At 42.6% G+C, this 27,863-nt stretch overlaps 1 protein-coding gene across 3 annotated transcripts; it reads left to right on the forward strand.

Moving 5' to 3' along the window:
* Positions 1–731: 731 nt before the first annotated feature.
* Positions 732–20,429, forward strand: OXTR (oxytocin receptor). Of its 3 annotated transcripts, none has more exons than XM_033141156.1 (3): positions 732–813; positions 5,865–7,149; positions 19,574–20,429. In XM_033141156.1, the coding sequence occupies exons 2-3, from the start codon at positions 6,231–6,233 to the stop codon at positions 19,819–19,821; spliced, it is 1,167 nt and encodes a 388-aa protein (XP_032997047.1). In that variant the 5' UTR covers positions 732–813; positions 5,865–6,230; the 3' UTR covers positions 19,822–20,429. The 3 variants fall into 3 exon arrangements, with proteins under 3 accessions (XP_032997047.1, XP_032997046.1, XP_032997045.1); XM_033141155.1 differs by lacking the exon at positions 732–813 and adding an exon at positions 906–1,060; XM_033141154.1 differs by lacking the exon at positions 732–813 and adding an exon at positions 5,215–5,499.
* Positions 20,430–27,863: the final 7,434 nt, after the last annotated feature.

A 27,863-nucleotide genomic window follows, 5' to 3' on the forward strand; every position in this document is an offset into this window, starting at 1 on the left:
TCAAATGCACCTGGAGGCGCTGTACTGAGCTAAAGCTTTGGTGTCCCCTGTTCAGTGCCTGGATGAGGGACCACCTGAGAATCCAATGTATGCAGTCTTATAAATAAACACTAAAATTAAATATGCATGCCTATTTTTGCTTGCTTGCTTTTGCTTGTGATGCTTTGGGCAGCGCCATATCCACTGATGCTGCTGGTAAGGGATTAATAGTGATAGTAAAAATGAAGGTCACATTTTTTCCCTATCTATCCTAGTTTAGAAGCCTTTGAAGGACCTACCATTTAAAAGTCTCACATTTTTTTTTAAAATTAGTTGTCTAAATTCCTGCTCTTTATAAACTGAGCCATATATATATATACCTGTATATAATGCACACCTAAAGAAATCAGCAGGCAGCACTATGTCCTGCAGGTGCAAAAGGCAGCTGTTTTCCTTTTTTGAAAGCAGAGCACTCACTAGAAATCTCCTGCAAAGCAGCACTACTGTGCCCTGCATGCGTAATTGAGTCTGGACTGAGGCTCCACTGCTTCATCTTGCGGGTGGCAAGCTATAAAGCTGGCAATGTTACATCTTTTGCTCCCTGAAGCCTTTCCTTCTAACAACGGGGAGGGGAAGAGAGCTTTTTTTCTTTCTTTTTTTACTTAGGTAGAAAGCAAATTAAAAGGGTGGGGGGAGTTTCCAGCAAAGCCAAGTGTGTGGGGGAGAAGACCCATTTGCCGTCAGACTGAACAGTGTAACTCCATGAATGACAACCTAAAGAGAGGCAGGCAGGTCATTCACTTCACACCAGAATGTGATGCTATAAGCAGGAAGGTGAGTGTTGCTAAACATAGAATCACGGGGCTAGAGTGATCTCGAGCCATCACATCCAGTCTCCTGCTCTGAATGTGCGATGTAATGTACCTTGGGAGTGGAGAAAATAATACAAAATCTGTAGCAGAGGGCAGTCAGGCAAGGTCAAGAGCAGCTGGTTGGCTTCTAACTTTTACCTTTGGAAACAAGGAACTGTATGGTAATTTGCAGGTTGCCTATGGAAGCAATGAATCATGTGATGCCAAAGGTAAGATATGCAAATATCTATGTTGGTACAGTTAGGGTTATTTGTATCAGTCTGTATGCAGATCAATGCCAATTCGTAGAAACTGACTCAAATTGCACGCTTTATTCTGAACCTGTTGTTTGCCTCTTTTTTCTTTCCTTTTCTTTTTTTTTGCATGATGGATGGGTTGTTATTCTACCAAGATAGAAAATTCTTTCCAGTAGCACCTTAGAGACCAACTGAGTTTGTTCTTGGTATGAGCTTTCGTGTGCATGCACACTTCTTCAGATGCACACGAAAACTCATACCAAGAACAAACTCAGCTGGTCTCTAAGGTGCTACTGGAAAGAATTTTCTATTTTGTTTCGACTATCGCTGAAATGCCAAGGAAAATCCAGATCTATGGCAACCCATGTTGGTAGTGTGGATTTTGGCATATTTGGCATATTTCCTTTAAAATTGCTCAAAAACTTCTCTTTTTTGAGATTTTGCCAAAAAAATAAATCCATTGGAATTCCATTGGAATTAATGGCCATAGCTTGTTCATTAAGTTCAGTAGGTCTACTCTGCATAAAGTTTAGTTGACTACCTGAGGAACCTCTTCATGCATTTCAGCAGAGAGAGAAAATTTGCAAAGATAAAACAACATAAAATAAAAAATTCTTTCCAGTAGCACCTTAGAGACCAACTAAGTTTGTTCTTGGTATGAGCTTTCGTGTGCATGCACACTTCTTCAGAAGGTATCTGAAGAAGGTATCTGAGGAAGTGTGCATGCACTGCACTTGAAAGTTCATACCAAGAACAAACTTAGTTGGTCTCTAAGGAATTTTTTATTTTATATTGTTTTGACTATGGCAGACCAACATCGCAGCTGTGGTGATTTGGGTTCACCTTTAACCAAAACACAAAAGGAGGCCTAATCTCTAGCCTTGTGTTTAGCTGACAGCTGGGAATGTTTCTTTGCTGTGCACGCTACCTACAGCTTTGGGGGTGACAATATCAAAGGCATAGCTTTCTTCCCAAAGCCATATCTTACTTGACTTATCAGTCCCTTTCCTTGAAAAGAACAGTCTCAAACTGCTTATTTAAGACACACTGGATAAAATGCTTTTTGTTGTATGTTTAATCAGAGTAGGCAGTCCATGGAATGTGTGTGAGGCGTGATGAATAACAATTAGAGCAAAAAATAAATGAACAGCAGAAATAATAAACGAATAAATGAAGTGACGTCTTGACTCCACTGTTGACTTAATGATTTAACTGAGAAATGAGTTCTAGTTGATTGTTGGTCAGTGTTTCATTAATATTCTGGTGAAGGAATTCTCTTCTCTGGGGAAAAAAAAAATGCTTATGCTACTGCTGTCCAAATGTAGAAGTATCATTGTCAGCATACAAAAAGTTTGTGAAAGGCATTTGTGACACCAAAATGCCTCCACAATAGGGAAGATCAGATTAACCCTGCCCCTCATGAACTGAAATAGCCCATGAGGCAAGTTGCAAGGCCATTTGGTCTAGTAGCCTCACTCCTTGAGGCTACTGCACACATCTCCAGCAAGGGATAAAGATGGTTCACAGGACTCCATACCTCCTTCAGTGCATTCTTTCGGTGTGTGTGTGTGTGTGTGTGTGTGTGTGTAGCAGTGCATCTGAAGCCCCTAAATAATAGGGGATTTGAATAACAGAATCCAGTTGCTCACAGGAGAGCTGTTATACATTTCAAAAGCCCTTAAGATTGTTCCAAAAGTTTAGATGGATTCTGCTGAATGCATTTGGTCCACCTTCCAATTTAGTTAACAAATAAGTGTCTGCAAACAAAAACTTTAAAACTAGTAAGAATCTGGAGGGGAATTTCAGTGGGCTGGTGGGAACTCCTTCTTCACTTATCACAGGTAACAGTCTGAAGTCTCTCTGAATATCACCCTGGACTTATCTGTATGTCCTACCTGCTCTTCCCCAACACATCACATAAAACCAGAGATGAAAATAAGAAGCGAAAGAGCATACATATGCAAAATTGCTTGCATAATTTATTTAGAGAGGGGAAAAAATAGGGGTTGGAGTTTCAACATTAGGATTTTTATGGGGAAGTGAATATCGAATTCTAATTTCCTTTGAAGCTGATGGTCCCCCCCATCCCCCGCCTGTCACAAAACACATGAGGGCATTTGGACTCTTCTAAACAGCATATAAACCCCTAAGAGCTGGATCCTGTCCCTTGTCTCTCTCTTGTCAGTAAATGCTGTAAATAGGAAGGCCGTTTTTCATTAGCGCCTGACATTCTTTTATGTACTCTGATTGTCAACACAAAAGGAGAGTAATTAAACTGCAGCTCCAATCCAGTCTAACAGATGGGGCTCTCCCCCAAAGCTTTTGCCACACAACTAAATTGTTACTTCAAGAAATCAACATCTAATCTATTCACTTCAAAGAGCACCCATATCTCTCCCCCCCCCCCACTTTTCAAGCTCCTGGGATGAAACTATCTCCTTGTTAACAAAGAAATAGGAGAAAGGCAGGAGGTGCAGAGGAACCAAAACATGTACCGGTATGTTTTTCAGTTAAATTGGAGGGGGGAGGATTCCTGCCTAAATTAAACAATTAAGGGTGGGAGAAGAGATACCTAGGGAAACTCAGATGCATTTAGTGCAGAACAATATTGGGAAGAGCCAGAGAGGTAAATTGGGAAATGGCTGTTGTGACTGAGATGAATGCACACAGTGTACCCAAACATACACCCAAGATTCCTCTCACAGCACAGCTGTACCTCCCCCCACCCGCAAAAAACTAAGAAACCCAGGCTTCTTAAACTCCATGGAGTTTAAAAAAATCTTTGGGGGATTTGGTGTGACAGCTGTTTAAGCAAACACTGTCACCAGGACTAGATTGGAGCAAAGGTTGTGAGGCAGATTACTCAATTTTGTGAGCTTTCTGACAAAGCCAGAAAAGTGTCACTCAGAGACTTCAACTCGTTCAGGCATCTGCAAGGCCTGTCCTCATATCTCTCACAGTTCAAATAATTATATCTTGCCTCTGAGGAGATAATGTGTGAAGTGCCACACCTCTTTACCCTGGCTCTTGACACTTGATATGTATATTTGTAGGTTCCACCTTTTTCTGTGAATGTAAGTTTTTTTTTTTTAACTTTTAAAACTGTGTTTTAATTGCTCTGAACTGCCCTTTGACCAGTGCTATTTTTCTAGGAAAAGAGGTGCCAGAACTCACTCACCTCCTGTGTTCTCTTATAATGGCAATTGTGTCTACCTGAGAGGTGTCAGAACTGAGTTCCGGTGAGTTCTGGCTGAAAAAAAGCCCTGCCTGGAACCTTAGGGTTCAGGATGGGTAATTAAGAACAATAGTAGTAATAATCACTTCCAGGTCTTTGGAAATGTAAAGTGTGGCTTTTGTTTATGTGATGAAATTGATCTGGAAGGTGCAGTCACTTATCTTCTCCTCCTCCTCAGATCTTTGCTCACTGTTTTCACACAGTGGTCCAGGGAAGTGCAAGAGCTTTGCCTCAGGCCAATGGAATTTTCAGCTCCTCCATTTTGGGTGGGTGAGCAGGATGCCACCTCAATATCATCTTTTAAAAACACCCTTCAGTTTTGACAGCAATTTGTCCTAGCGCTGGCTTTACCAGTAGGCAGAGTACACTAGTCACTTCCAACAGCTGCAGATGAGCTTCATGAAAGGGCAGGAAATCGTCAATTATTATTGTGGTTTGTTTGCTTGTTTTTGCTCTCAGGGAGAGGTGCTTATGACTATTTCTGCCTCAAGCACCAAAATAGCCTAGCGAGTCTTGGATATTATAGATGTCAATTGGTGGTGTACCCATTTGCTGTTCTGCCTCAGGCAGCAAAACATCTTGGGCTGGTCTTGCATGCAGAAAGGGCACAGTAGGGATTTGTGTGGAGGGGTGTTAGCAAAAGGTAGCTGTCCCCCCCCCCCCAAAAAAAAATTGGACTCATAGAGCAGATTTGGGTTTGGGGGTCCTGGCTTTTCATTTTTCCATGCCTCTTAAGACACAGCTGTGTGTAACTGTGCACATCTAAAACTAATTTGGAAAGCGGTGCTTGTTGAGCGAAATCTCAATCCTGTCTCTCCTGAGCTTTTACTCCTTCACTGCTAACGAGAGTGAAGCGGTGGCCTATTCCGCCACCTAATGGAAAAACAGAACTCCGCAGTGTTTAGACAGTAGCAGTATATTTTGCCCATGAATGACTCTGAAGGGCTGACTGCAGCCTCCGCTCCTCCTCCACCACCCCCCCTCCCTCCACTCTGTCCTCCTGGATTCATTTGAGAGCAAACTTGTGGAGCAGCTGGATGTGTCACAGGGATTAAACACTCACCTGAAATCCTTGGATCATCTCATCTGGAGAAGGGTGGCTGGAAATAGTTACATTTTAAATGGAGAAAAGAACTCTACAGCCAATGAGTTTCTAAAAGAAAGGAACGAGTTAAAGGTAAGAAACAGGATTTCTTTGCAAATGGGGAAGTCATGTTTAGCAACAACAGATAATATGTGCGAGTGTGTAGTTTTTATTTATTTATTCTCTCCCTCGATCTGCATGTACTGATATGTTGGAATAAACACTGCAGCTCAAAAGGGACTCTGTGAACCAATGAGCCAATGGCTCATTGTTGCGTTAAAGTAAACTGGAGCAATCTATTGAAACAAACTGAAGCGGTCCTGAGATTGAATGAGTGCCCTAGTAATACAGCAGCATTCTGGGAAGGGTCCAGCACTGAGAGGATGGCAGGGATGCAGGGTGGTGGTTCTGATTTCTGGTAAAAACACATTTCTTTGCTTTTTCTGTGACTCCTGTAGGAGCCCAGGAGGAAGAGGGTCCAGTAATTTTGAAGGTAACAGGAAGACAGAGCTGGCTGCTTGGACCTTTTCAGCTCCGGACTTTTCCCAGGGCAGCTAAGCCTGCAGAGAGGAAAAAGCCACTCACAACTCTTCTCCATGTGCAAAGACTAGTGAATGTCCCAAAGGGAGCAAAGTGGAGATATATCTATATCTATGAAAGAAAAGACCAAATGGGAACAAAGGGGCGTTGCAGAAAAAGGAAAGCAGAACTGAAAGGCCTGGTCCCAAGGAAGGGAGACCTGTGAAGGGGACTGCAGCTCACAGAGAGAGGCTCCCACTCTCAGATCAGTCTAGCAAACGGCACTGGATGGGAAGCAGCCAGCCATGGATACTCTCTGCTTGTTCGCAAGTGACCCGTGGATCTACAACTGCTCCTTGAGCAATTCCAGTGTGGAGAACCAGACGTCCCAAAGCAACAGAACTCACGTGAAGCGGAATGAGAACGTTGCCAAGGTGGAGGTGGCCGTGCTCTGCCTCATCTTCTTCCTTGCCCTGACTGGAAACCTGTGTGTTCTGGCGGCTATCCACACGACCCGCCACAAGCACTCCCGCATGTACTTCTTCATGAAGCATCTGAGCATCGCTGACCTGGTGGTGGCCGTCTTCCAGGTTTTGCCTCAGCTCATCTGGGACATCACCTTCAGGTTCATTGGGCCAGATTACCTCTGCAAGTTGATCAAATACCTGCAGGTGGTGGGGATGTTTGCTTCCACTTACATGCTCTTGCTGATGTCCCTGGATCGGTGCTTGGCCATCTGCCAGCCTTTGAGGTCCTTACGTAGGAGGTCTGACCGGTTGTCTGTCCTCCTCACTTGGATGGTGTGCCTTCTGTTTAGCATCCCACAACTCCAGATTTTTTCCATGCAGGATGTGGATAATGGGGTGTTCGATTGCTGGGCAAATTTCATCCAGCCCTGGGGACCTAAAGCTTACATCACCTGGATAACCTTGACTGTGTATGTTATCCCTGTGGTCATGCTCACCATCTGCTATGGCTTGATCAGCTTCAAGATTTGGCAGAATGTGAAGCTAAAGACCCTTCATGAGACCAATGTGAACTTGACCTCTAGAAATCCCCATGGAGGCACCCTCTCCAGGGTCAGCAGTGTCAAACTCATTTCCAAAGCCAAGATCCGGACTGTCAAAATGACCTTCATCATAGTCTTAGCTTTCATTATGTGCTGGACTCCTTTTTTCATTGTGCAGATGTGGATTGCGTGGGACGAACATGCTCCAAAAGAAGGTACAGTCTGCTCTCCTCCTTTCCCTGTCTATACAAGCTGTGTGCAATGAGTGTAGAGAATTGCCGCCCAATAATTTCTTTTAAAAAAAAAAAATACAGAGGTATCTCAGTTGAGCTCATTATCAAACCAGCTGATCTGCAGTGCAATGTGAAATAAGATATGCAAGAGGTATTTCAACAACAATAAATCAATAAAATAAATCAAGACATTGTTAAGATGGCATGGCAAGAAGACCAGCTTGCTTACTTGCCAGAGTGATGATGGGGTGGAGAAGGTTGAAATGTACCGGTAACCCTGGGAGACCTTGGCCATTATTTATGTGACCTTGGGTATGTTACATGGTATCTCTCTCCCTCACTACCTTGCCTGCCCAAATGAGGGACTTGGGTGTTTTGAAAATAGGGAGCAGGATAGTAAGAGCATATGAAGAAAGAATGAGCAGCAGGAAGGAGAAGAATGCATTTATAGATCTCTAATATATTATGGGCTTCTTTGTTTGTTTGTTTGTTTTTTATTTAACAAGGGTAAATGGTTTCCATAAAACAATATAAAAGGTTCATAAGAAAATACTGATGGATTCACAAAGACACTCTGGGTTCACCCTGAAGTGAGACCAAATGATAAAAAGAATTTTGTGAATGGGTGGACAGGTTGTCAGTGACTGGCGAGTTTAAAGCTGAATGGAGGGCTGACAAGGGGCTGACAAGCAGGTGTTTCCCATGCTGTGAACTGAGATGACCAGATGCATCTTCTTGAGCAATGACAAAATTACAGCGATTGGGTTCCTCTACTGAAAATAGTGGTTGCTCCAGTTTCCTTTTGCTTGTAAAAGCTGCCTAAGTGATCTCTTAGCATATAGATAGGATGTCAGTTACTGAGTGTCTGTGACCCTTCCTCTCCAAATCTTAATTTGCCCCTCTATGTCAGGGAGGAACTTTATGTACACAAAGCCTGGAGGTTCCAGGTTGTTCCTCTGAAAACCACTGCCAAAAGCCAATGAGCACATTAGTGAGGGGGGTCAGTGGACCTCACACAGGGGAATAGCTGTCAAGTTTTCCCTTTTTTTAAAGGGAAATTCCCTTATTCCGAATATGATTCCTCGCAAGAAAAGGGAAAAGTTGACAGCTATGCACATGGGGTTTGGTTCAGGGTTAGAGCTATGAGGGGAGACACTCATTGCAATAGGAAACACTCACCTCTCTCTAAATGGGTTAAGGCTACCTTTCAGAATTCTTAGCCATGTAGCATTTATCCACCAGCAGCACACAGAAGAAGAAAAACAACAACAACACTCTGTAGAAAAGCTACTGAAGGCTATCAACTACCACACATGGGTGCTCATTGTTTGATGAAGCCGCAACTTATGTGTGTGAATGATTAAACCCCACAGACAAACGCTGATGCTCCCATGTAAAGGCATGGGGGACTCCTGTAGGTTGAAGAGTCCCAGTGATCATACAGGGGTCGAAAGCATATTCTGTTGCACAAACCGAAGCCCTTAATGGGACATCAGGAACTGCTCCAAAAGTTCTTCAGTTAGGAATGAGGGGTTTGGAGTTACCTAGAGCACGCACACGGTTGGACATTTCCAAGGTATTGTATGTACCCCCTCTCCCTAAAAAAAATCCACCTGTTAAAACTCAGGGGGTGGGGAACAATTTCCTTGCAAGTGAATGTAGGCAAATGGTTTAACACTAAGATTTGCTGGGGATGATGAGAGCTGGTTAAGACTGGATGCTAGTTAGCTGTCCCTCTCTGTACTAAGAGACCCATAAGGTATCTTCCAGTTGTGTTTTTTTAAGTTTTCATAACTGATGTCACTTCAACAGGCATAATATCCTGTACACCTAAGTCCTGTGGTCTAAACTTGGTTTCTTAAGCCCGGAATCCCTTGTGTGTCTAGTCTAACCCCCCCTCCCCATTTTCTTATTTTTCTTTTCAACAACAAACATCACCAGGATACCTACCGCAAGTAAATGGAGGAGTAGCAGAGTAGAGTCTTGCTTAACACTTTCTCCTCTAACCATTTCCCCATTCAAATCTTTTCCCCAGTTGATTCCCCCCCCCCTTTGTCGGGGAGAAGATACTTGTGCTACTTCTTATTTGAACTGAGAGCTGCAGGTGACTAAAATGCTAGGTTTGGGTGTGAAAAACCCAGATTCATCCCTTAGCCCATGAAGCTTACTGAGAAAGGGACACTTTTGCCAAGAGAATTTCTCTTCTCCCAAAGCCTATTTAGGGGAAGAGCGTGATATGAATGCAATGAAATAAATATCAGTGCCTATGTCTGAGTACCAAGTATTGAAGCAAGATATTCTCTAGCCTTTCTTTCCTGCTACATACTTCTAAAACTATATTCAGGAGTCAAGCACCTTCTGCTTGTTGTTATCCTGGAAGCCAAAACCCAATTTAGGGGCAAGTACTCATTGGTGAAAGAACCCCAGCAGGGCTTTAACATTTCAAAATATGCAGTGAAGAAATGTGTGGAAACATAGTCTGTAAAACATTTTCACAGGGTCCTGAATCACTACCAAAAGACACTGCTTTCTCCAACTGGTACAAGCCACTGGCCAGCCAAGACACAAGACAGTCCTGGAGCAGTTGTTCAACCCAAGTACTTGCATAATGCAGACTATGCTTGTTGGGTGGGACTTCTGTGGCAATTATAGCTTTGGCTCCTTCAGATCAGCAAGCTCTATCCCCACAGCATGCCTTGTCATGATTGGGGAGATCCTGTATGCCTGAGGAAACGAGTACCAGATTGCTACAACCTGTTAATACTTTTCAGGGAACAAAATGCTTCTTGTAAATAGCAACAAATGTTTCCAATATCTGGTCTGTTTCTTTCAAGCATCACAGGAAGACTGAAAGGTTTTTTGTCAGGCTGTCTGAAATGATTATCATTATGTGCATACATTGCTAAGTGAACCAGAGGGACCTTTGTCTTATTCTTTACCAAGAGCATTGTTTGAAAACTTTTTGCACCTCCGCTAGCAAAAACAGAAATTGACAACCACAACTTTATCTGCAAAAGGTGACAGAGCATAAAAAGCATGGACTACAGAGGAAACAGTAGGTAGCAAAGAGGAGTGAGAATTGAGGAGTGCAGAGAAACCACTTATCTCTCACCAGAGATAACAGTAAAATGAAAAGTGTGGAACAAATTCAATTGGGAATAGGAGTGATAAAAGGAATTAAACACTTCCTGGTATTATATGTCACCTTTTGAGCAATGTTGCTTCCCCCAACCCCATGAAGTTTCCTTATCTCTGATAAGGTGTTTTATTAGCCAAAAATTCTAGCAGAGTCCTAAGCTAAATGTTTCCTTGAAACGTTTTACCAATTATTCCAAAAGTTAACAAGAGTGCAGGGCAAGGAAAATGGGGTATCTTCATCTTGCGGATGGTCTTATACAGGGAACAAATCAAGGGCAAGGAACTCCTCGCTTTTGTCAGCCTTAAGGCACATGAAGGACCAATGCCACTTTCAGAAGAGTTATTTCAAAACAATGAGCCGGGGCATCGCTGTGTGCTTGCGCAAAATATATTGGAATGAGCGAATGGCAACCTAGAGACTTCGTTTGGTCCTGAGTGGCAGCCTGCTGTTCTAGCTGGTTCCCTCTAGAACTGAAACAGGGGATAAGTTCATAAATCTGTGGCTGGTTCACACATGCGTTGACTTGTTTACTCACCATCTGATGACTCACAGCTGTGGGTCAAGGCAAGAGTTTGCTCCCGTGACAGTTTTATGAAGGATACTAGTGTTCAATCCTGATCTTTCCTAATCTGGTAACCATCCTTGTCTCCATTACACAGTTTAGTGAGAGCCAAGACACCCATGGAGAATTTTGCTGCCTTGAGAAGCTTAAAAGCAGGCAGAACCTCCTGGCAAACCAGAATCCAGATGTTGACAGACACTTTATGATCTGTCGTTTCAGCTATAACCTAAAAGGAGAGACATTAACAATACTGCACTCGGGAGCCTTTGGAACTTTCACGAAACTTGATTGCTCATTAGGCTTTCCTGACGAGTATTCTTTAGCAGTTCCTATTCTGTTGAAAACTGGTTGTGACTAAAAGCCACATTTGTGGCTTAATTTTAGGTGCTTTCCTAGAATCTGGACCACAAAAATCATAGATGGCCTGGTTGGTGCACTGGGGGGGACGGACGGACCCCAAAACTGAAGCAATGTAACAAAAACATATATAAAATAGTTACATACAATTTTTAGGATCAACTGATACTACCTACAACTTTTGTGTGTTAAAATTTAGAGGATATAGAATGTACTCATTCAGGAAAAGTATCTACCGTAAGAAGATGATCACCTAAAGAATGAACTTAGCTTTCAGGGGGTACATGCCCTGGACCAAACACTAGATAATGCTACCAAATTCTATTGACAATTTGCCTAGTGAAACTGCCTAAAATTAGCTTTGGGGGACTATCTGCTCTTTACTTCACTAAAGACATGTGTGCTTTGTTTAGTGTCGATCCAAGTGACTGCTGGCATTTGTATTTTCAAGGGGAAATGATTTAAAGTAGGGAAACAACCACTATTGTTTCTTTGTCCAGGTAGTCGTAGTTGCATCTTGAAAACTGTTTTGCGCCTAGCACGATCTAATGTACCGTATTTTTCGCTCCACAAGACACACTTTTTTCCTCCTAAAAAGTAAGGGGAAATATCTGTGCGTCTTATGGAGCGAATGGTGGTCCCTGGAGCTGAATTGCTGAGGGGCCAAAAGAGAATCATGGTTTTTATTTTACAAAGAGAAAAGGGGGTGTTGAAAGGACCCCGCTCAGCAGCTGATCAGCAAGAGATCGGGAGAGAGATAAGAGTCCTTGGCTCCCTTTCAGCCCCGCCCTCTTGCCCAGGCCTCCAATGTTGAATGTGCTGCAGAGGGAGGTTGTTTGTTTCCCCAGCGACATGGGACTGGCTGATTAGATTATCTGTCTGGAAACTGTAGAAAATGTGGGAATATTGCCCTGTTCTTTTTACATCCCACAGAAAAGGCTCCCTTTCCTTTAGAAGCTGCAGAAATGTGAGTTGAACCCCATAAAAACAGGGCTTTTCCTCTTTGCTTTCCCCCTTTGCAAAAAAAGCTGCAAAACCTTTAGCTGATCCCCCAAAAACAGGGCTTTTCCCTTTGCAAAAAAAACTTTTAGCTGATCCTCAAAATAAACAGGGCTTTTAGAGGAGGAAAACCAGAAAAAATATTTTTTTTCTTGTTTCCTCCTCTAAAAACGAGGTGCGCCCTATGGTCCCGTGTGCCCTATGGAGCGAAAAATACGACACACAGAGTTAATTTTTGGGGCTTTTACACCATGCCCAGCTTTCTCCTCTGTGCCCCCCACCCTCCCCATCTCTGCTTGCTTGCAGTTTTCTTAACTGTTCATCTTCCATCCTGAAAAAGACTTCCAGAAAACTGCTTTGTGACATTTGGCTTGGTCCTAATAAAGGTATTACTCTGCTATGGCTTTTGAATGTTTGTCTAGAGACATGATGTGCTGTGATATTATGTGGTGGTGGTGAGTTGTTCTTTGGTGCATCAAAATGGACCCACATTGTGTGCAGAGTAAGCTGAGGTGACATGTTGATGCTGTATTTTGCCTGTACCTGCAAATATCGTTCAAGCCATTAACTGGAATTCCAAAGGCTATGTTTCTAATTTTTTTTTGCAAGAGGGGAGGATATTTCAACAGGCAATGGTTATAAGAATGTGTTTATTATGTGGTTTGTGAATGGATGGCACTGTCCACTGTGTTCCTCTCCAGCGTGGATGCTGGACCAGGGCCCTGGTCAGCAGGGCTTGCTGTTCGAAAATGGCTGAGAGGTAAATCTATAGCCAGAGAAGACATGCCCTTTTCTCCTCCCTGATAGGACAGATAAATAACAGCTGGGGCGAGATAGAACTATTGACAGTGAGGCTTTAGAGTTCCTTATAACTGAGGAGAGGGCAAGGGAGATGAATGTCAATGAGCCTGACTAGAGTTCGAGCGAAGCCAAAACCCAGTAGAGAGAAGGTGATCAATTCTGGCACCTCTCAGGTGGGCACCATTGCCATTATACGAGAATAAGGGAGGTTTTCATGGGAAGTTCTGGCACCTATTTTTCTAGAAAAATAGTACTGTGAACAATCCAGTGGTTATGGCTATTTGTGCTCTGGAAGAGAGGGGTTGGCAGTGGCGTAGGGAGCCACTTTGCTGCCCGAAGTGGCAAACGTGGAGGCACCCCCCGGGGTGGGGTGCCGCTCCCTAGATGTGTGCCCTGATGTCACGGCGCATGTGCAGCATCCAGGGTGAAGTAGTCAAATGCGGACATGCGTAGTCCACCCAAGATGCCGGGCGCGAATGGCCGGCACCCCTTTCATGCGGCGGTGGCAACTTTTAAGGCTGCAGTGCGTGAGTAGCAGCACAGACAGGCGTTGGGAGGGAGGGGTGGCGTCGAGTGTCCCCCCCCCAGGCTGGCACCCGGGGCGCTCTGCCCTCATGGCCCCCCCTCGGTACGCCACTGGGGGTTGGGGGCATGGATGCAGTGTCCTTTGATGTACCCCTGCCATACGGAAGCCCAACACAGTCCATAGCTATTGTTTTGCTTTCTATTGCAAGTTTGCAAGCTGATCCGTTATAATTACCAGTACTTAATCCATATTACAAGAATATGAATGATTCGAGGAATTAGCCCAGAGAGGCGAAACGGTCAAGAAGAAAGATCCCTGAGACTGCCATCTGAACTGTGGACTAAATCCCACAGATTTACCAGTAAGTCACAGGGCACACAGTGACATTTTCAACAGAGACAACAAGATTAGGATCACGCAATAACTTTCATTACAGTGCTTGTCAGAGGCTGATATGCATTCAGTTGGAAAGGTGTATGTAAAGTGCAAAAGCTAACAATCCACCAAGCGAAGCACTCCGATTAACAGAGGCACGGCTGGGTCAGGTGTTTGGAATACAAAAACCCATTTGAGAGAGCAGCACAATGAAAAGTTTCCTAATGAGCAAAATGTTTATCTTCCAGTCTCCATATGGAGAGCTGTAAAGAGCTTTTCTGGCCAGAGGAGTTGTGCCCTTATATTAACAAATGTGCGTCAGAAGTCTTGATACCTTTTTCCCACTGTGCTCTTTCAAACATAATTGCTTTTTGTCTAAACATTTTTAGATTGCCTTTTTTTTTGTTTTTCACCATGTAATCTAAAAGACGGTGTAGCCTGCAATAACCTTTGACCCAACCTCACACATAGGTGTCTGTATATATCACAGACACAATGTGGATAGCCAAGCTCATCCTGCTATCCAGAGAACAATTAGGACATGGTCGGACCCCGAGCTATGTCAAATTTAAGAAGTCCCCAGCATTACAAAAAAAAAGTAGTATCCCAACAGAAAGTACAATAAAAACCCTCAGGGTCCCTTCCAACTCTACAATTCTATGATTCTATGACATAATAAACATTTATATTTACATATGTACTGGTTCATATGCAAGGATGTAATTAAAAGCTAACAATCTAACTAAAACATGTATCTTTCAGTAAGTCTATTTGCACATGAAATACCTTAAAACGGAAAAAAAGCTTGTGGGTATCTTAGCTTATATGAAAACTTTTTTTATTTTATTTTATTAAAATAGACTTTATTTAAATTCCATGTTTACAAAAAAGAATAGTAATAGTAATGAGAAAAAAGAGGAAAAAAGACAATAATAAAAATACATAAAAGTTACATAAACACACATAACTTGACTAAACTTAGCTAAACATAAAAAACTTAATGTGCATAAAAAACTATATGAAAACTTAATGTGCAGTAACACAGAAAAATAAATTGCACACACAATTTATCACTTACTAAATAGAAGAGACAATGCAACTGTGTGAGGCCTGCTTTATTCAAACCTTTGTTGTTGCTTAAAACCACAGTTTTCCTCTGTATTCGTCCACCCCCACATTACTCAAACTTCTGCTGCTGTTTAAAACAGCCACATTTCCCCCCTTTCAGTATATTTCCCTTCTCACTGTACTGAAACTTTTTCTGTTTTCCATTCGTCAGCTACCTCATGTGAGAGAGATAAAGAATGCAAAACCCTCAGATATTACATAGTACTATACTCAAACCTCTGCCATTCTTTAAAACCACCATTTGCCTCTCAGTTCATTGCATCCCCTGCTTTATTCAAACTTCAGCTATTGTTTTAAACCACCACTTCCCCCCCCCAATGCTCATCCCTTCTTGCTCTAATGCCATTGGCCACTGCTGTTGCGCAAGCTGCCTCCTCTTTTGCTCTCCCCCCACCCTGACTTCATGCAAATCCAGGATTGTGATGCAGCACAACAAATCTTTTAATTGGGGCTGCATAATGACAGCCTTACCTTTTATTTATATAGGAAGAAACCTAACCTACTACATTTACTATAAAACCTATGTAAACCTTTGTAAAAGGAGCTTGCCGGATATGAATCTTGCCTTGGACCCATAACATCGTGTTTGTCAGGATATTGTGCTATTTTTCTTAGTTACACAACTCATATTGAATAAATTAGATATTATTGCAAGCCTAATGAAAATGCATGAGCAGTCTCTTGACCATTTGTAGTGGACCAAGCAACAATGGGAATGAAAACCCTTCCTCTTATGGGTCACTGTTGTTATATTAATACGCATCTATCTCAGTTAATTCCAGAACTGGGGTACTGTAATGTCAGACTCAAGTGACTAAGAAGAGGCAGGACTATATGTATGACTTTTAGTGAATGGAGTTGCCAGGGGCAGAAGAAATAAGACTGTTTCTTTTTCCCCATGTGAAAGGAAAGATTGCCTTCACACTCATTAGCACAGATAAAGGACAGCACCTGAATAAACCTGCCTTTCATGCATGCTGCTAGGTGACTCAATCTTCACTAAAAGGGGTGTGTGTGTGTGTGTGTGTGTGTGTGTGTGTGAGAGAGAGAGAGAGAGAGAGAGAGAGAGAGAGAGAGAGAGTACATGCATGTGTGTGCAATGTATTGCACAGGCCCAGATACCCAGAGATCCATGTAGTAATATGCAGGCCCTCTGTTCACACAAACACATACTACCCAGTGCATTTTGCTAGCAATAGCTAAAATCATTGTATGCTTTTGGATTTATTACACTTCAAAGGCAAGACCCCACATGAGCTCAACATACTGCTTTCTTGGCAGATATAGGACAGCTGAAGGGATTTATTCCACAATGAATATGGGTCACCTTTAAAAACAAAACAAAAACATTTTAAAGCAAGCAGGACCATGGCCCTGGCATGTCTAGCTGTTGTAAGGGTATGCCTGAGGCAGCCAGTTAGGATATAAAACGGCAGCACTAGAAGGGTAAGCAAACACAACCCATCTGGCTTAGCCTCCTGTCCAAACACGATGGCCATTTGCTTGGCAGCCTCTCACAGATCAGCCTGTAGAATCCAAAGCACAGTGCTGCTACTGACAAAGATTCAGTTGAGGCAAATGAATGGGCAACCTCCACTCCAGGGTCATTGTGCATCTGGAAATCAGTTGCTGGGAATCACAAGTGAGCAGAGTGCTTGCAGGCTTCCCGCAGGCATCTGCAGAGCTGGCCCAAGACATTTTGCACCTGAAATGAACTGCAAAATGTTGTCGCCTGCTACCTGGGAGGAGTGAGTGACTGAAGATCTACATTGGTAGAAAAGGAGGGAATCAAATCAACCTTACCCGACAGTTGAAGTGGGAATCAAAGGCCATCGCAGGGGGGAAAGGGACCTACTCTGAATCAAGCCAGGCATGTGCAGACCCCAGGAGACCCCAGAAGCAGCATGTGCAGACCCCAGGAGACCCCAGAAGCATTTCCTCCCTGGGGGTGGGAGAAGAACAGCAGTGCCTCCTATTCACCAAGAGGCTACTGTAGAGGCAGCATTGGCAGGTCTGGCCTCCAGGGATCACGCTGCAGCCATTGCTGCCACCATGGCAGTAGCGGCGGCAGTAGCTGACGCAGTCCTTGGAGGCTGGATCCTGCTGCCAAATATAGTCATTAGTGCCCACACTTTAACCAAGTATATGCATTTTAGTCAACATCATTTGGTTGGAGAACTGTATCGCAAAATTCAGATAAGTGCGAACTTTGACAGAAAGCTGTGCCTCGGTTTGTGTATTGTTTCAGAAAGTGCAAATTGGGTTGACCTGTCTCACCTTGCCTCATGGGTTGGCGGGTCCTGGTTGACCACTGTGAGAACAGGATGATGGACTAGATTGGCCATTGGACTGATCCAGCTGTTCAGTGTTGCCTTTTGACGTGTGTGTGTGTGTATTATATAAACAACCTTTCCTGTGATTTTTAAATACTTTGTCATGTTGGGAATAGGTGGCTGTGGTGCATGATGGGCCTTGTGTAATATTGACACCTAAAAGAAAACTGAGACTGATAGAATTATATTATTTTTATTATATTACTTCATTACATTTATATGCCGCCCTATACTCACAGGTCTCAGGGTGGCTCACAAGATAAAATTACAATATAAAAAAATACAAAATACATAATCAAAAATACAAAATACATAATCAAAATATAAACAGAAACAGCCAAACAACCTCCCCAAAACACATAAAAACAGGTAAAAAGAATTTAAATTTTGTAAAAGAAAAGAAAAGATTTAAAACACAATTAAAAAGCAGTTTAAAAGAACGTAAATAGTACTTTCTGTTGAGCAGCAGCAGTCCTAGGCCCTGAGAGGTAGGAGCACGGCCCTCAGACTCTCAGCAGTCTGAGAGTTGACATTGATCTCAATGTCCCCAGTTATGCTTTTTGAGTAAGACTGGACCCTGCCAAATCAGACCTCACAGAAAGTGCAACTTATTCATGAGTTGCCAAAATGTCTGGTAATTTTTAAGAGTAGTTAATGAATGGGAAATTTCCTCCAGCCTTTTCCATTTTTCCATCTAGCATGCAAAGGGAGTGATTCTTACAGACCTTATTTCCTTGAACATTAAACAGTTGAAAGCAATTGTAATTACTTTTCAGTAACACTTTTACAGCAGCACAAACAAAATAATAGGCCATAAATCCTATGAGACAGTACAAACACAGTTTGGGCTTTGTAGTAAAAGTTTATTATGATTAGTGCAGTGCCAAAACCTGACCTCCAATTTCCTGAAAGCAAATAGTAGGGCGATGGTGGGGAGGCTTCATTTCACTTTGCACAGAATGCTCTCTCAGTGGGTCCTCGGTTATTTTCACTCACATTTTATTACTCACGTTTTACCCTAGTATATGCATTTTCGTAAACATTATTTGGTTGGCGAACCGTATCACAAAATTCAGGTAAGTGCGAATTTTGAAAGAAAGTTGTGCTTTGGTTCACATATCGTTTCAGGAATTGCAAATTGGATTGACATGCCTTAAATGCAAACTGAATTGAATACCACACCTCCACCCCATCCCTAGTTCAAAGTAAACCAGATTTTGGAGTTGCTTTTATAGTCCAACTGTTAGCATCTGAAAAAGATTTGAGCTTTCCGCTGAGCGAAATGTTGGAGAAATCCATGCCTAAAAATTACATGGTAACTGGCTGGTTTTTCTCTCAGTAGCAATAGCAGTGATTTTTTCTACTTTTTAATTTTTGGAATGAGGAAGCATCTGTAGTGAGGGGGACTTAAGCTTCCACGCAACCTGGAACCAGCTGCAATCAGGTCTCATGAAAACTTTTGTGTTCACAGCTTTAGGCATAGATGCCTTCTCCTTGAATATCTTTGCCCTGTATGTGGAGATGCAGTGGGAGGGATGACTCAGTGCGCACAATGTAGGGGTTGGTGTGCAGCCTCACTTCCCCTTTGTTTGTTGATTTAACATGGAGCAACCGGGCAGGATTTTAGTGAGTGATGGTTTCTTGCTCTTTCAATGTATGTATGTCAAAAATTGCCATCTGAGGTGGATCTCCTGGTGCTGCCAAATGGTAGGGTCGGTTTACCTCTTATCAATTTCTACACTGTTACCATGTTCTGGCTCCTTCATAGATCACTGCCTTGTCATGGCGAAGGGGCTTGAATAACTATGAGCTATGCCATGCAAGGCCACCCAAGATGGACAGGTCATAGTGGAGAGTTTTGCCTGGCGTGCTCTGGTCCATGGGGTCATGAAGAGTTGGACACGACTAAACGACTAAACAACAACAACCATGTTCAGGTCACTCACCCAGGATCATGACATATTTTCTTGCTTTCCACCTCTGTAATGTCATTGAAAGTACTGTAGGACATGCTGGGCTGAAGGAGGGCCAATGCTGGGCATTTATAACACCTTCCAATTTCTTCCTGACCCTCCTGGCATCGTGGTGGGAATATGGGCCCTTTCCCCCCAGCAAATTGTGCTGTAGCTAAAACTTCACAGAACTGCACACTATTTGTTTACCTGTGGTGCCTTTCTCCCCTACAGAAGTGGCATTCATCATCACCACCCTCCTAGCAAGTCTGAACAGCTGCTGTAACCCCTGGATCTACATGCTTTTCACAGGCCATCTTTTCCATGACCTCTTGCGTCGCTTCCTCTGCTGCTCCTCTCGGTACTTAAAATCTCGGCAAGGATGTGACCTGAGCGTTAGCAAGAAAAGCAACTCCTCCACCTTTGTCCTGAGCCTCAAAAGCTCCAGTCAGAGGAGCTTCACTCAGCCGTCCACAGCGTGAGGAGGAGAAACCCAACTCCTCCAAGAACTGTGCCACAACAAGATGGGCAGACTGGCCTTAGTGTGTACATACTTAAAAATATATGATGAAATAGAGGTATACAGGAGTGTTTGGATGTAAATACATATATACATATATATAATATATTACATAAAATATATTAAAATGTGTGTATGACATGCAGGGTACTCATTATTTAAGGAGCAGGATAGCAGAAAGACAGCTATAGTCTAAGTAGTAGTTCACAGAACGGATAACTCAAGGTTCTAGTGCTGTATTTTTAAAAGACACAATCGACTCCACAAGTCATTGAAGCCATAAGGCAACATCTGCCCACAGGTACAAAGTGGAGGACAGCTCCTATTTGAATACTATTAGAGCATGGATCAGATAGAAGTGGAGGCGTTTTAGGAGACAAACTACACTTGCAATAGAATAACTATCTCCCTGCCCCACATTAACTTTTCAGGCCAGGGGGTGAGATCAAATGTGGAAATGCCCACCACAAAATGAACTTTCAGATAGAGATGGGTAGATCAGCCTAAAAATGCTCCATGCCATTTAGTCATGCCCCCAAAGAGCAGTTTGCCCCATTGCATTTCAATGTTAATGTGCATTTTAAAAAAAATCCATGCAGAATTAAGACCTTTTCTGATTTGGTGGTCTGAGCAAGGGAGCTACCATTATTATTATTATTATTATTATTATTATTATTAAAAAATTAAAGACAAGTAATTGCCACTTGGAGAAGCTTGAAACCAAATGACTCCTGGAAGGGGTAGGGGCATGATAACATCCCATTGCTCACAGAGACTTCTAAAAAACAAAACAAAAAAACTGCAGCAAAATAAAAACAAAATGGCTGTCCCCAGGATTTGTAGTGGAGACACATTTCACCAGCTGCCAGCACTGTCTCATAACTATATGACATTGCATGCCGACAATCACAGACTGCAAGATATTGACTACCAAGATATCAAATATTATTTATTTTGTATTTATATATATGTATACCACTTAATGCCAAAAAAGGGAGGGGGGAGCTTCTAAGCAGTTCACAAAGTTTTAAAGCAAGTTATACAAACTGTTAAAATATAAATATTCATAAAATACACAGTTAAGATCAGGACACTCAGGTTTAGAAATCAACATAAATGGATGCATCTTCAAAAATCGGTTAGAATGCCAGTGCTGACGGGGCCTCTTATATTTAAGCAGAGAATTAATTCTTCAACACCAGTGCTACTAGTGAAAAAGCCCACCGCTGCAGTCCCACAAACTGATGGTCATTAGACTGTGACCTGGCTAACCAGGTTCCACCTAAAAAAAAAAAAAAATCTTAATACCCTTGTCAGGCAGTGGAAGGGAAATCAGTCTTTTGGGTAAATCTGTTGCAGAGTTGTTGGGGGCTTTATATGTAAATAACCCTGGCTCGGTGGCTAATAGGCAGCCAGTGCAGTTTCTGTAGTACAGGTATGATATGTATCTGGTGAGGCCCACCACTCGCTGCATGAACCGTGGCCTTCTGCAGTAGCCACAGACTCCATACCAGCCATAAGAGAAGCCCTACATTGTGTGCATGACAATAGTCTAAACATGAAGTTACCAATGCAAGAATCACAGTAGCCAAAATATCTTTGCCCACCCAAGAAAAGATAGCCAACACTGATTGGAAGGTGGTTTTTGCCCCCTGGGATTCTATGGACCACAATGGTTCCAAGAACTGTTTACCAGTTCTTTCAGAGTGAGTACAGCCTCATCTAGAACAGTCAAAGTCCTCAATTCTAGGAGCTGGGAGCTCTCACCTGCAGTCTCTCTCTCTTAACAGAGCTCAGGTTCATTTTATTCACCCTCATTCAGCCCACCACTGCATACAGGCACTGGTTCGGCTGCTCCACTGCCTCTCCCGACTCAGATTTAATTGAACAATAGAGTTGGCCGGCACACTGATGGCACTGAGCCCAGTTCTCCTTATGACTGTTCCAAGCAGCTTCCTATAGATCAGTGTTTTTCAACCTTTTTTGGGCAAAGGCACACTTGTTTCATGAAAAAAATCACGAGGCACACCACCATTAGAAAATGTTAAAAAAAATAATAACTCTGTGCCTATATTGACTATATATAAAGTAATTTTCCCACGGCACACCAGGCAACATCTCGCGGCACACTAGTGTGCCGCGGAACAGTGGTTGAAAAACACTGCTATAGATGTTAAATAGCTTTTTGGGATAACATAGTGCCTTGCAGCACCCCACAACTGAATTGCCAGAGTGTAGGCACATAGTGCCCCAATGCAATTCTTTGAGACCGGCCCTGTAAGTAGAAGCAAAACCACTACAGAACAGTGCCTCCAACCGCAAACTCACAGAGAAAGTCCACGAGGATACCATGGTCTGTGTGGTATCAAAAGCCAGTGAGAGATCCAACAGAAGCCACAAACATGGTTGCACTTCCTCTGTCCCTCCCCCAGAGAAGGTAAAATATAACCAGATGACAAAACAGCATTCAGAGAATATTCAAAGAATATTTGAGCATCCATCAAAACTGCAAAGGAGGATTTCCCATCCAAACTGGATTCACTTCTAGAGATTCTCCACCTGCAGTCCTGGAGTATCCATAGCACATGTTTCCACTGCTTGCATCCATTTAGTTCTGCCAATTTAAGGCAAAGAGCCTTTTACATTACAATTCTATGCCATCTACTCAGATATAAATCCCATGGTGTTTAATGGGGCTTGCTTCCTAGTTTTAGGATTGCATCTTTAGTGGCTGGGGATAAATCTGAGGATATTGTTGTTTTTAATCTGCATTTCAGCAGCTTTTCATTTTTGCATTGTAAATGAGCCAAAAGGATGGGGTAGGATAGACATTTTAAAACTAAATCATGTTAATAGCAACGAGCCTAATTATCTTGTCTGAAAGGAGAACCCCAGCAATGCTTCAAAACAGATGTGAACACTGGCTGGCTCCAAAGTGCTGCAGCTTTGGGTTATCAAATCAGTAGGATTTGATTCAGACATTTTTCTTTTAACCTTTTAACCTTTCTCTTAGTGAATGGAAATCTGTATGAATATTGCATAAGGTCTGAGCCTATAAGTGCTCATTCGCTTGATGAAATGCATTGGATAGATTGGCAAGAAATTCCCTGTCTTTTTCAGAGCTGCATCAATGTGAGAATACTACTACAATGAGTCAGGAAAATCAGCGGTGTCATTCAGGAGTAATTCCACTGAATACCATTAATAGCAGTAACAATTTGCAGGCCTAATCTTACATATCAATGCTTTTTTTTAAAAAAAGTATCTTGAGAATCCTTATTAAATGTGGAAGTTGGTCCATCGATTGCAGTGGGAGATCTTAAAGCAATTCAATAGCTTAAACGTTTGCAAAATTAAAGCTATGGGCTGGATACTGAGAACCATGAGCAGCAAGCCACAGAAAGAAGCTAGCAGAAGGGGTCTTTTCCATCCATCCATCCATTCATCCCTCTGCTGCTGGCCTGAAAATTGTCTCCTGACAGCTGAGGAACCTTTCTGAATGGCATGGGATGGAGTAGGAAAGAGGATTGGCCAAAATCAGGCACAGACACCTTGAATGGAACTCGGCCCCATTCCATGATGTTCAGGAAGGTCCTCCTACTGCTCTCTATAGGGGGGAGGAAGGAAAGGGGCAGTCTGTGGACTTCCTTCCTGACAGCAGTTCTCAGGATCCATCTCAAGATCCATCCAACACATTGTTCTAAAAAGCTTTACTTAAGGTCGAGACTTATTTCATTGTAGATAAATTTGATAAATATTATGTGGCTAGAACTTCATTGCTGTGTAACTCATGCAAGTAATTTAAAGAAAAAATGATTTTATGTAAAGATTTGGTTGTGTTCTTTAATTTGAAAACATGGCAAATAAAAAAAAATGGATGGAAACCCAAGAAAAAACAAACTGCAAAGCATATGTAAATATAAAACCATAATGCACCAATGTACCAGTTATGCCATGCCTTATTAAACAAGCACTCATTTTTGTATTTATTGAAACAGTCATATGCTTATGGTCTTTTTATTTTCCCATTAAGATTTCCAAGGTAAAATGGTAGTCCTTTGACTATGGTGGGGGCAGGGGAGAGTATGGGCAGGGGAGAGCAGTGATGAAATGGGACTGCGGGCAAAGGGGGCAGGAGTGATTGGCTCAGTTGTCCTAGAGTTTTTAAAACTGTAGGATCTCAAGGTATTTAGTTCTGTTTTACAGAGCCTGGAAATCAACATGGAAGCCAAGTTACAACCAACATTGAAAAATGTTGCTTATTTGACTTGAGATCGAGGCTGGACCAAATAACAAGAACCAAGTGGCAGCAGTAACTCCTAACTCTGTGGCCTAAGGGTTGGTTGGAGGATTAAAGGCCCCCATTCTTGGCATAGTACTACAAACACTGCTGTTGCTGTGCACTCCTCTGTCATGGTTCCTCATAACAGTCAATGGACACCAGAGAGGTTAAAACAATAAAGCTACTTACTGGACAGAGCTCAGAGGGTTAGGATATAGATGGGCATCTTGAAAAGTAATGACAATGTAGTCCAGCACTGCCAGAGAAGGAAAGGAGATGGAGATGAATAGGAAGGATAACATAGGGAAGTTCTGACAGCCAGAGGAATAGTCCATTTGCCTCCGTAAACTACCAGAACATCTGGACCTTTCACCTGCTGTCATATATACTGTTTCCGCTACTATGACTGTCATCAGTTTTAACAGGCACTTGGTTTAGATGCCAGGTTGCTATCACAACCATAACTGTTCTTCATAACTTCTTCTCCTGGAAACATAGTGGTTTATGAGCTCCATTTTCAGGCCAACGGCCTATTTTGCTTCCTCCAAGCAACCAGTCTCCTCACCAAATGGCTACTACCACTTAACTTAAGGGGAAGACAGGATTCCCACCCACACCCCCACACCATTGTTCCTCGTTCCATGCCACAAACACAATTCTTCAAACTAAACAAGAAGGTCCTTTATCAAGGAATCTCAACAACTGGAAACACACTGAACAAAAAATATGGGCAGGCATAATTTAGGTCTCTGTAAGATGTGAAGAAGCTTTATGTGTGTGTTGAGGTTGGTGGTGTATGGTGTGTGTGAGGGGAGTATAAAGAGAAACATTTAGTCATGTGAGTCCTCAACTCCAGTGTGTTCTCCATGTTTATCACCTCTGGAAAGACTAAGCATAATCTAACACTGGAAATTTTTCTTTTTTTTCTTTTTTGCAAATGGGTCAAGTACTACAGGGCACAACCGAGTGTGTGTGAAGAAGTTACTTTGCATTTAATTTTCATCTGCTTACCCTTTTGCCTCTCAGCATTTTTATCCTACAGCACCAGGTGTCTCCTGAAAAGTGTGTGTCGGCATCAAGCATACCCACAAATAGTAAACAGGTCCTCTGAAATTCAAAGCGCGTTCTCTCCACCCCCTGCTTATCTGAGGATGGAGTCCCAGATGTTGTTTATGCTCATTTTTCAGGATTCATGTTAATTAGCATGAAGATAGTTATATGCATTTCCTTGCCAGTTGGTTGGAGCAGAATGATCACAGATTAATTAGCATTTAGCATGCCGCAACCATGGTTTATCCAGTGTTTAGTTACATTCTCAATACCTTCACTCCCAAGGCAGTTGTGCTGCTTTCCTCCTAGGTGAGGGGAAGGTGAGTGAAGTGGTTTTTAACAAACCTGCAGAGACCAGGTAAGCATACTTCTTATTTCATCTGACAAAGAGTTTGGGTTCTGCATTATTGGTCAGGTATCTGGAACAGTAAATTGCTTCCCATAGGGTAGCAATGGAGGGATAGGGCGGGCTGATTTGTGACAGCTATAAGGCTTTTCCAGGTATTATTGCCCTAAAAGGAAAGTGTAACTGCAGGGATGCACATTCAGTCCTGCCACCAGGTTTGCACAAATTCTCCAACCTCTTAAGCAATTAAAATAAACTTTGGCTGTCGTGAGCCTTGTGTATCAGTGGAAGCTCCATGTGCTATTTATTGAGAACCCAGACTTCTCAAATTGCACACAGAGTCTCCACAATATTCCGCACTAACATTTCCCCAATGTTGTAACTTTACCACTGGCAAGTAATGGCATAAAAATATATCCTCCTAAGATGCACTGAGCTCCTGTCCCATGGACCTGCCGCTTGGCTATTTGTAACCTGTGTATTGCCAACTTCTCTGTTCTTAAACAGTTAACATTAGGAAGCTGAATGGAAATAATGGGGAAGAAAAATACATGGGAGAAAACGAGCAAAACCACTTTCCATAACATATTTTTTTTAGAAAGCGGCACATACTGAGATAAGGTACAGTGAGCAATTGAAATTGCATTCTTCCGCATGGAAATGGGCCACGAATACTTCAGCTTTGAGTAGTGCTTAGCTAGCGTTTTCATTTGCATCCAACTCCTCATATCATCTTCCATTACATTTTTGTATTAAACGAAAAGAAACCAAATAAAGCACTTGTGATAATAAAAACTATTGAGAAGAAAGACGTTTTCAGCATGTAGCCCTTGGACATATTTTTCCAGGAAAGAGCAAATTTCCAACAAATACTTTCACTTCAAGAGCACCTCTGTGTCGGGGTTCGGGTGCTGGAGCTCCTCGTGCACAAACTTAAGTTGCCCATGCACGAGGTACCAGTAGCGGGGAAAAGCGGCCAGCGTTCCACGTGCTTATGAGCACGGGCGCCGGCCAAGTCTCACAATCTGAAGGAAGCTGAGTAAGACGGAAAATGACTCCGAAGGTGTGTGAGTTCTTGAATGCCTTCTAACTAAAATAATGCCTCAAAAACTAATGGATGCCTCGAAAACCAAAGGACGCCCTGAATCTGAACCATGTAAAGCAAACCAAGGATATTGCGTTGAAATTAAAATTCTTAAAACCTTTACCCCCTTTTCCCCAAATGACGACAGACACTGGATCTTTCTTTTTTGGCTTTGGCAAAACCCGCATAGGCTCGTCTTCTGGCCCTAAGCTAAGTTTCCCTGAGCTCTAAGTCCCTGAGCGCCAATTCTTCCGCGATACTAAATTAATCTAAATCTAAACCGAATATCTTCCGCAATACTAACCCTAGACTAAACCTAAAAGTCTAACTAAAGCTAAACCGAATATCTTCCGCGAACTAAACCTAACTAAAAGCAAAACCCCATCCAACCCAACCAGCCCGCTCCCAAAATCCCTTAAACTAAACTTGACCTGAACTGAAAGAACTAAAGAAGAACGTGCCCAAGCGGGGAGCCTCAGCCTTTTATTTGGGAACAAATGTGACATCACGATTGACACTCCAACCAATAAAACCACTGTTGCTGCCCTCCAAAAAGGCGGGAAGCAGGTTTAACGTTCATTGAAAACTTCAAATATTGCCGGAACTACAAAGAAAAGGCGGATTAATCTTATTGGTAAACCAACTATTCATTCTTACTTTCACTTTTGCTTTCACGCGTAAAGATACTAAAAGTAGTTCTCAAAAACCCATTAAAGCAAATGAAACAACCGCGGATCTTTTGACGGATCCACGCAGCGTATTCCGACACCTCTGTATTTTATGGCCAGGGAGCATGTAAGGATACGGAGGGCAGCCAGCAAAGTGCCCCTCTTAAATTGCTGGACAGTCCAAACCTGATGGCGGCAGCTCTGCAGTCTACACTGGGCAGCCCAGACCCACAATGTCCCTGACACAGCATGACTGCAGGACATTGCGGGTAATTCTAGCAGTGGACAGTTTCCAGATCTAGCTTCCCAATGTAAGGAGCCCGGGTCCAGTTTCAGTACTGGGTCCTTACCAGCTGCCCATGGATTCTGGATGCTCATACCATTTATGGAACCCTTCTATAATGAGCTGGGGGAATGGGAGAATTAAGGGGAGCTGAAAAACTGGATGAGGAAAAAGGAGGGACCAACCCTCCTGCTCATCTCTCACAAGACCACAGCACCTGCTGATGGAAAATGAAAGGAGTCTTCTAATTCCTTTCATTATCCCCTGCATTGTGATTATACACTCTAAGAG

Source organism: Lacerta agilis, chromosome 2 (genome assembly GCF_009819535.1).
Source record: "Lacerta agilis isolate rLacAgi1 chromosome 2, rLacAgi1.pri, whole genome shotgun sequence".
NCBI lineage: Eukaryota > Metazoa > Chordata > Lepidosauria > Squamata > Lacertidae > Lacerta > Lacerta agilis.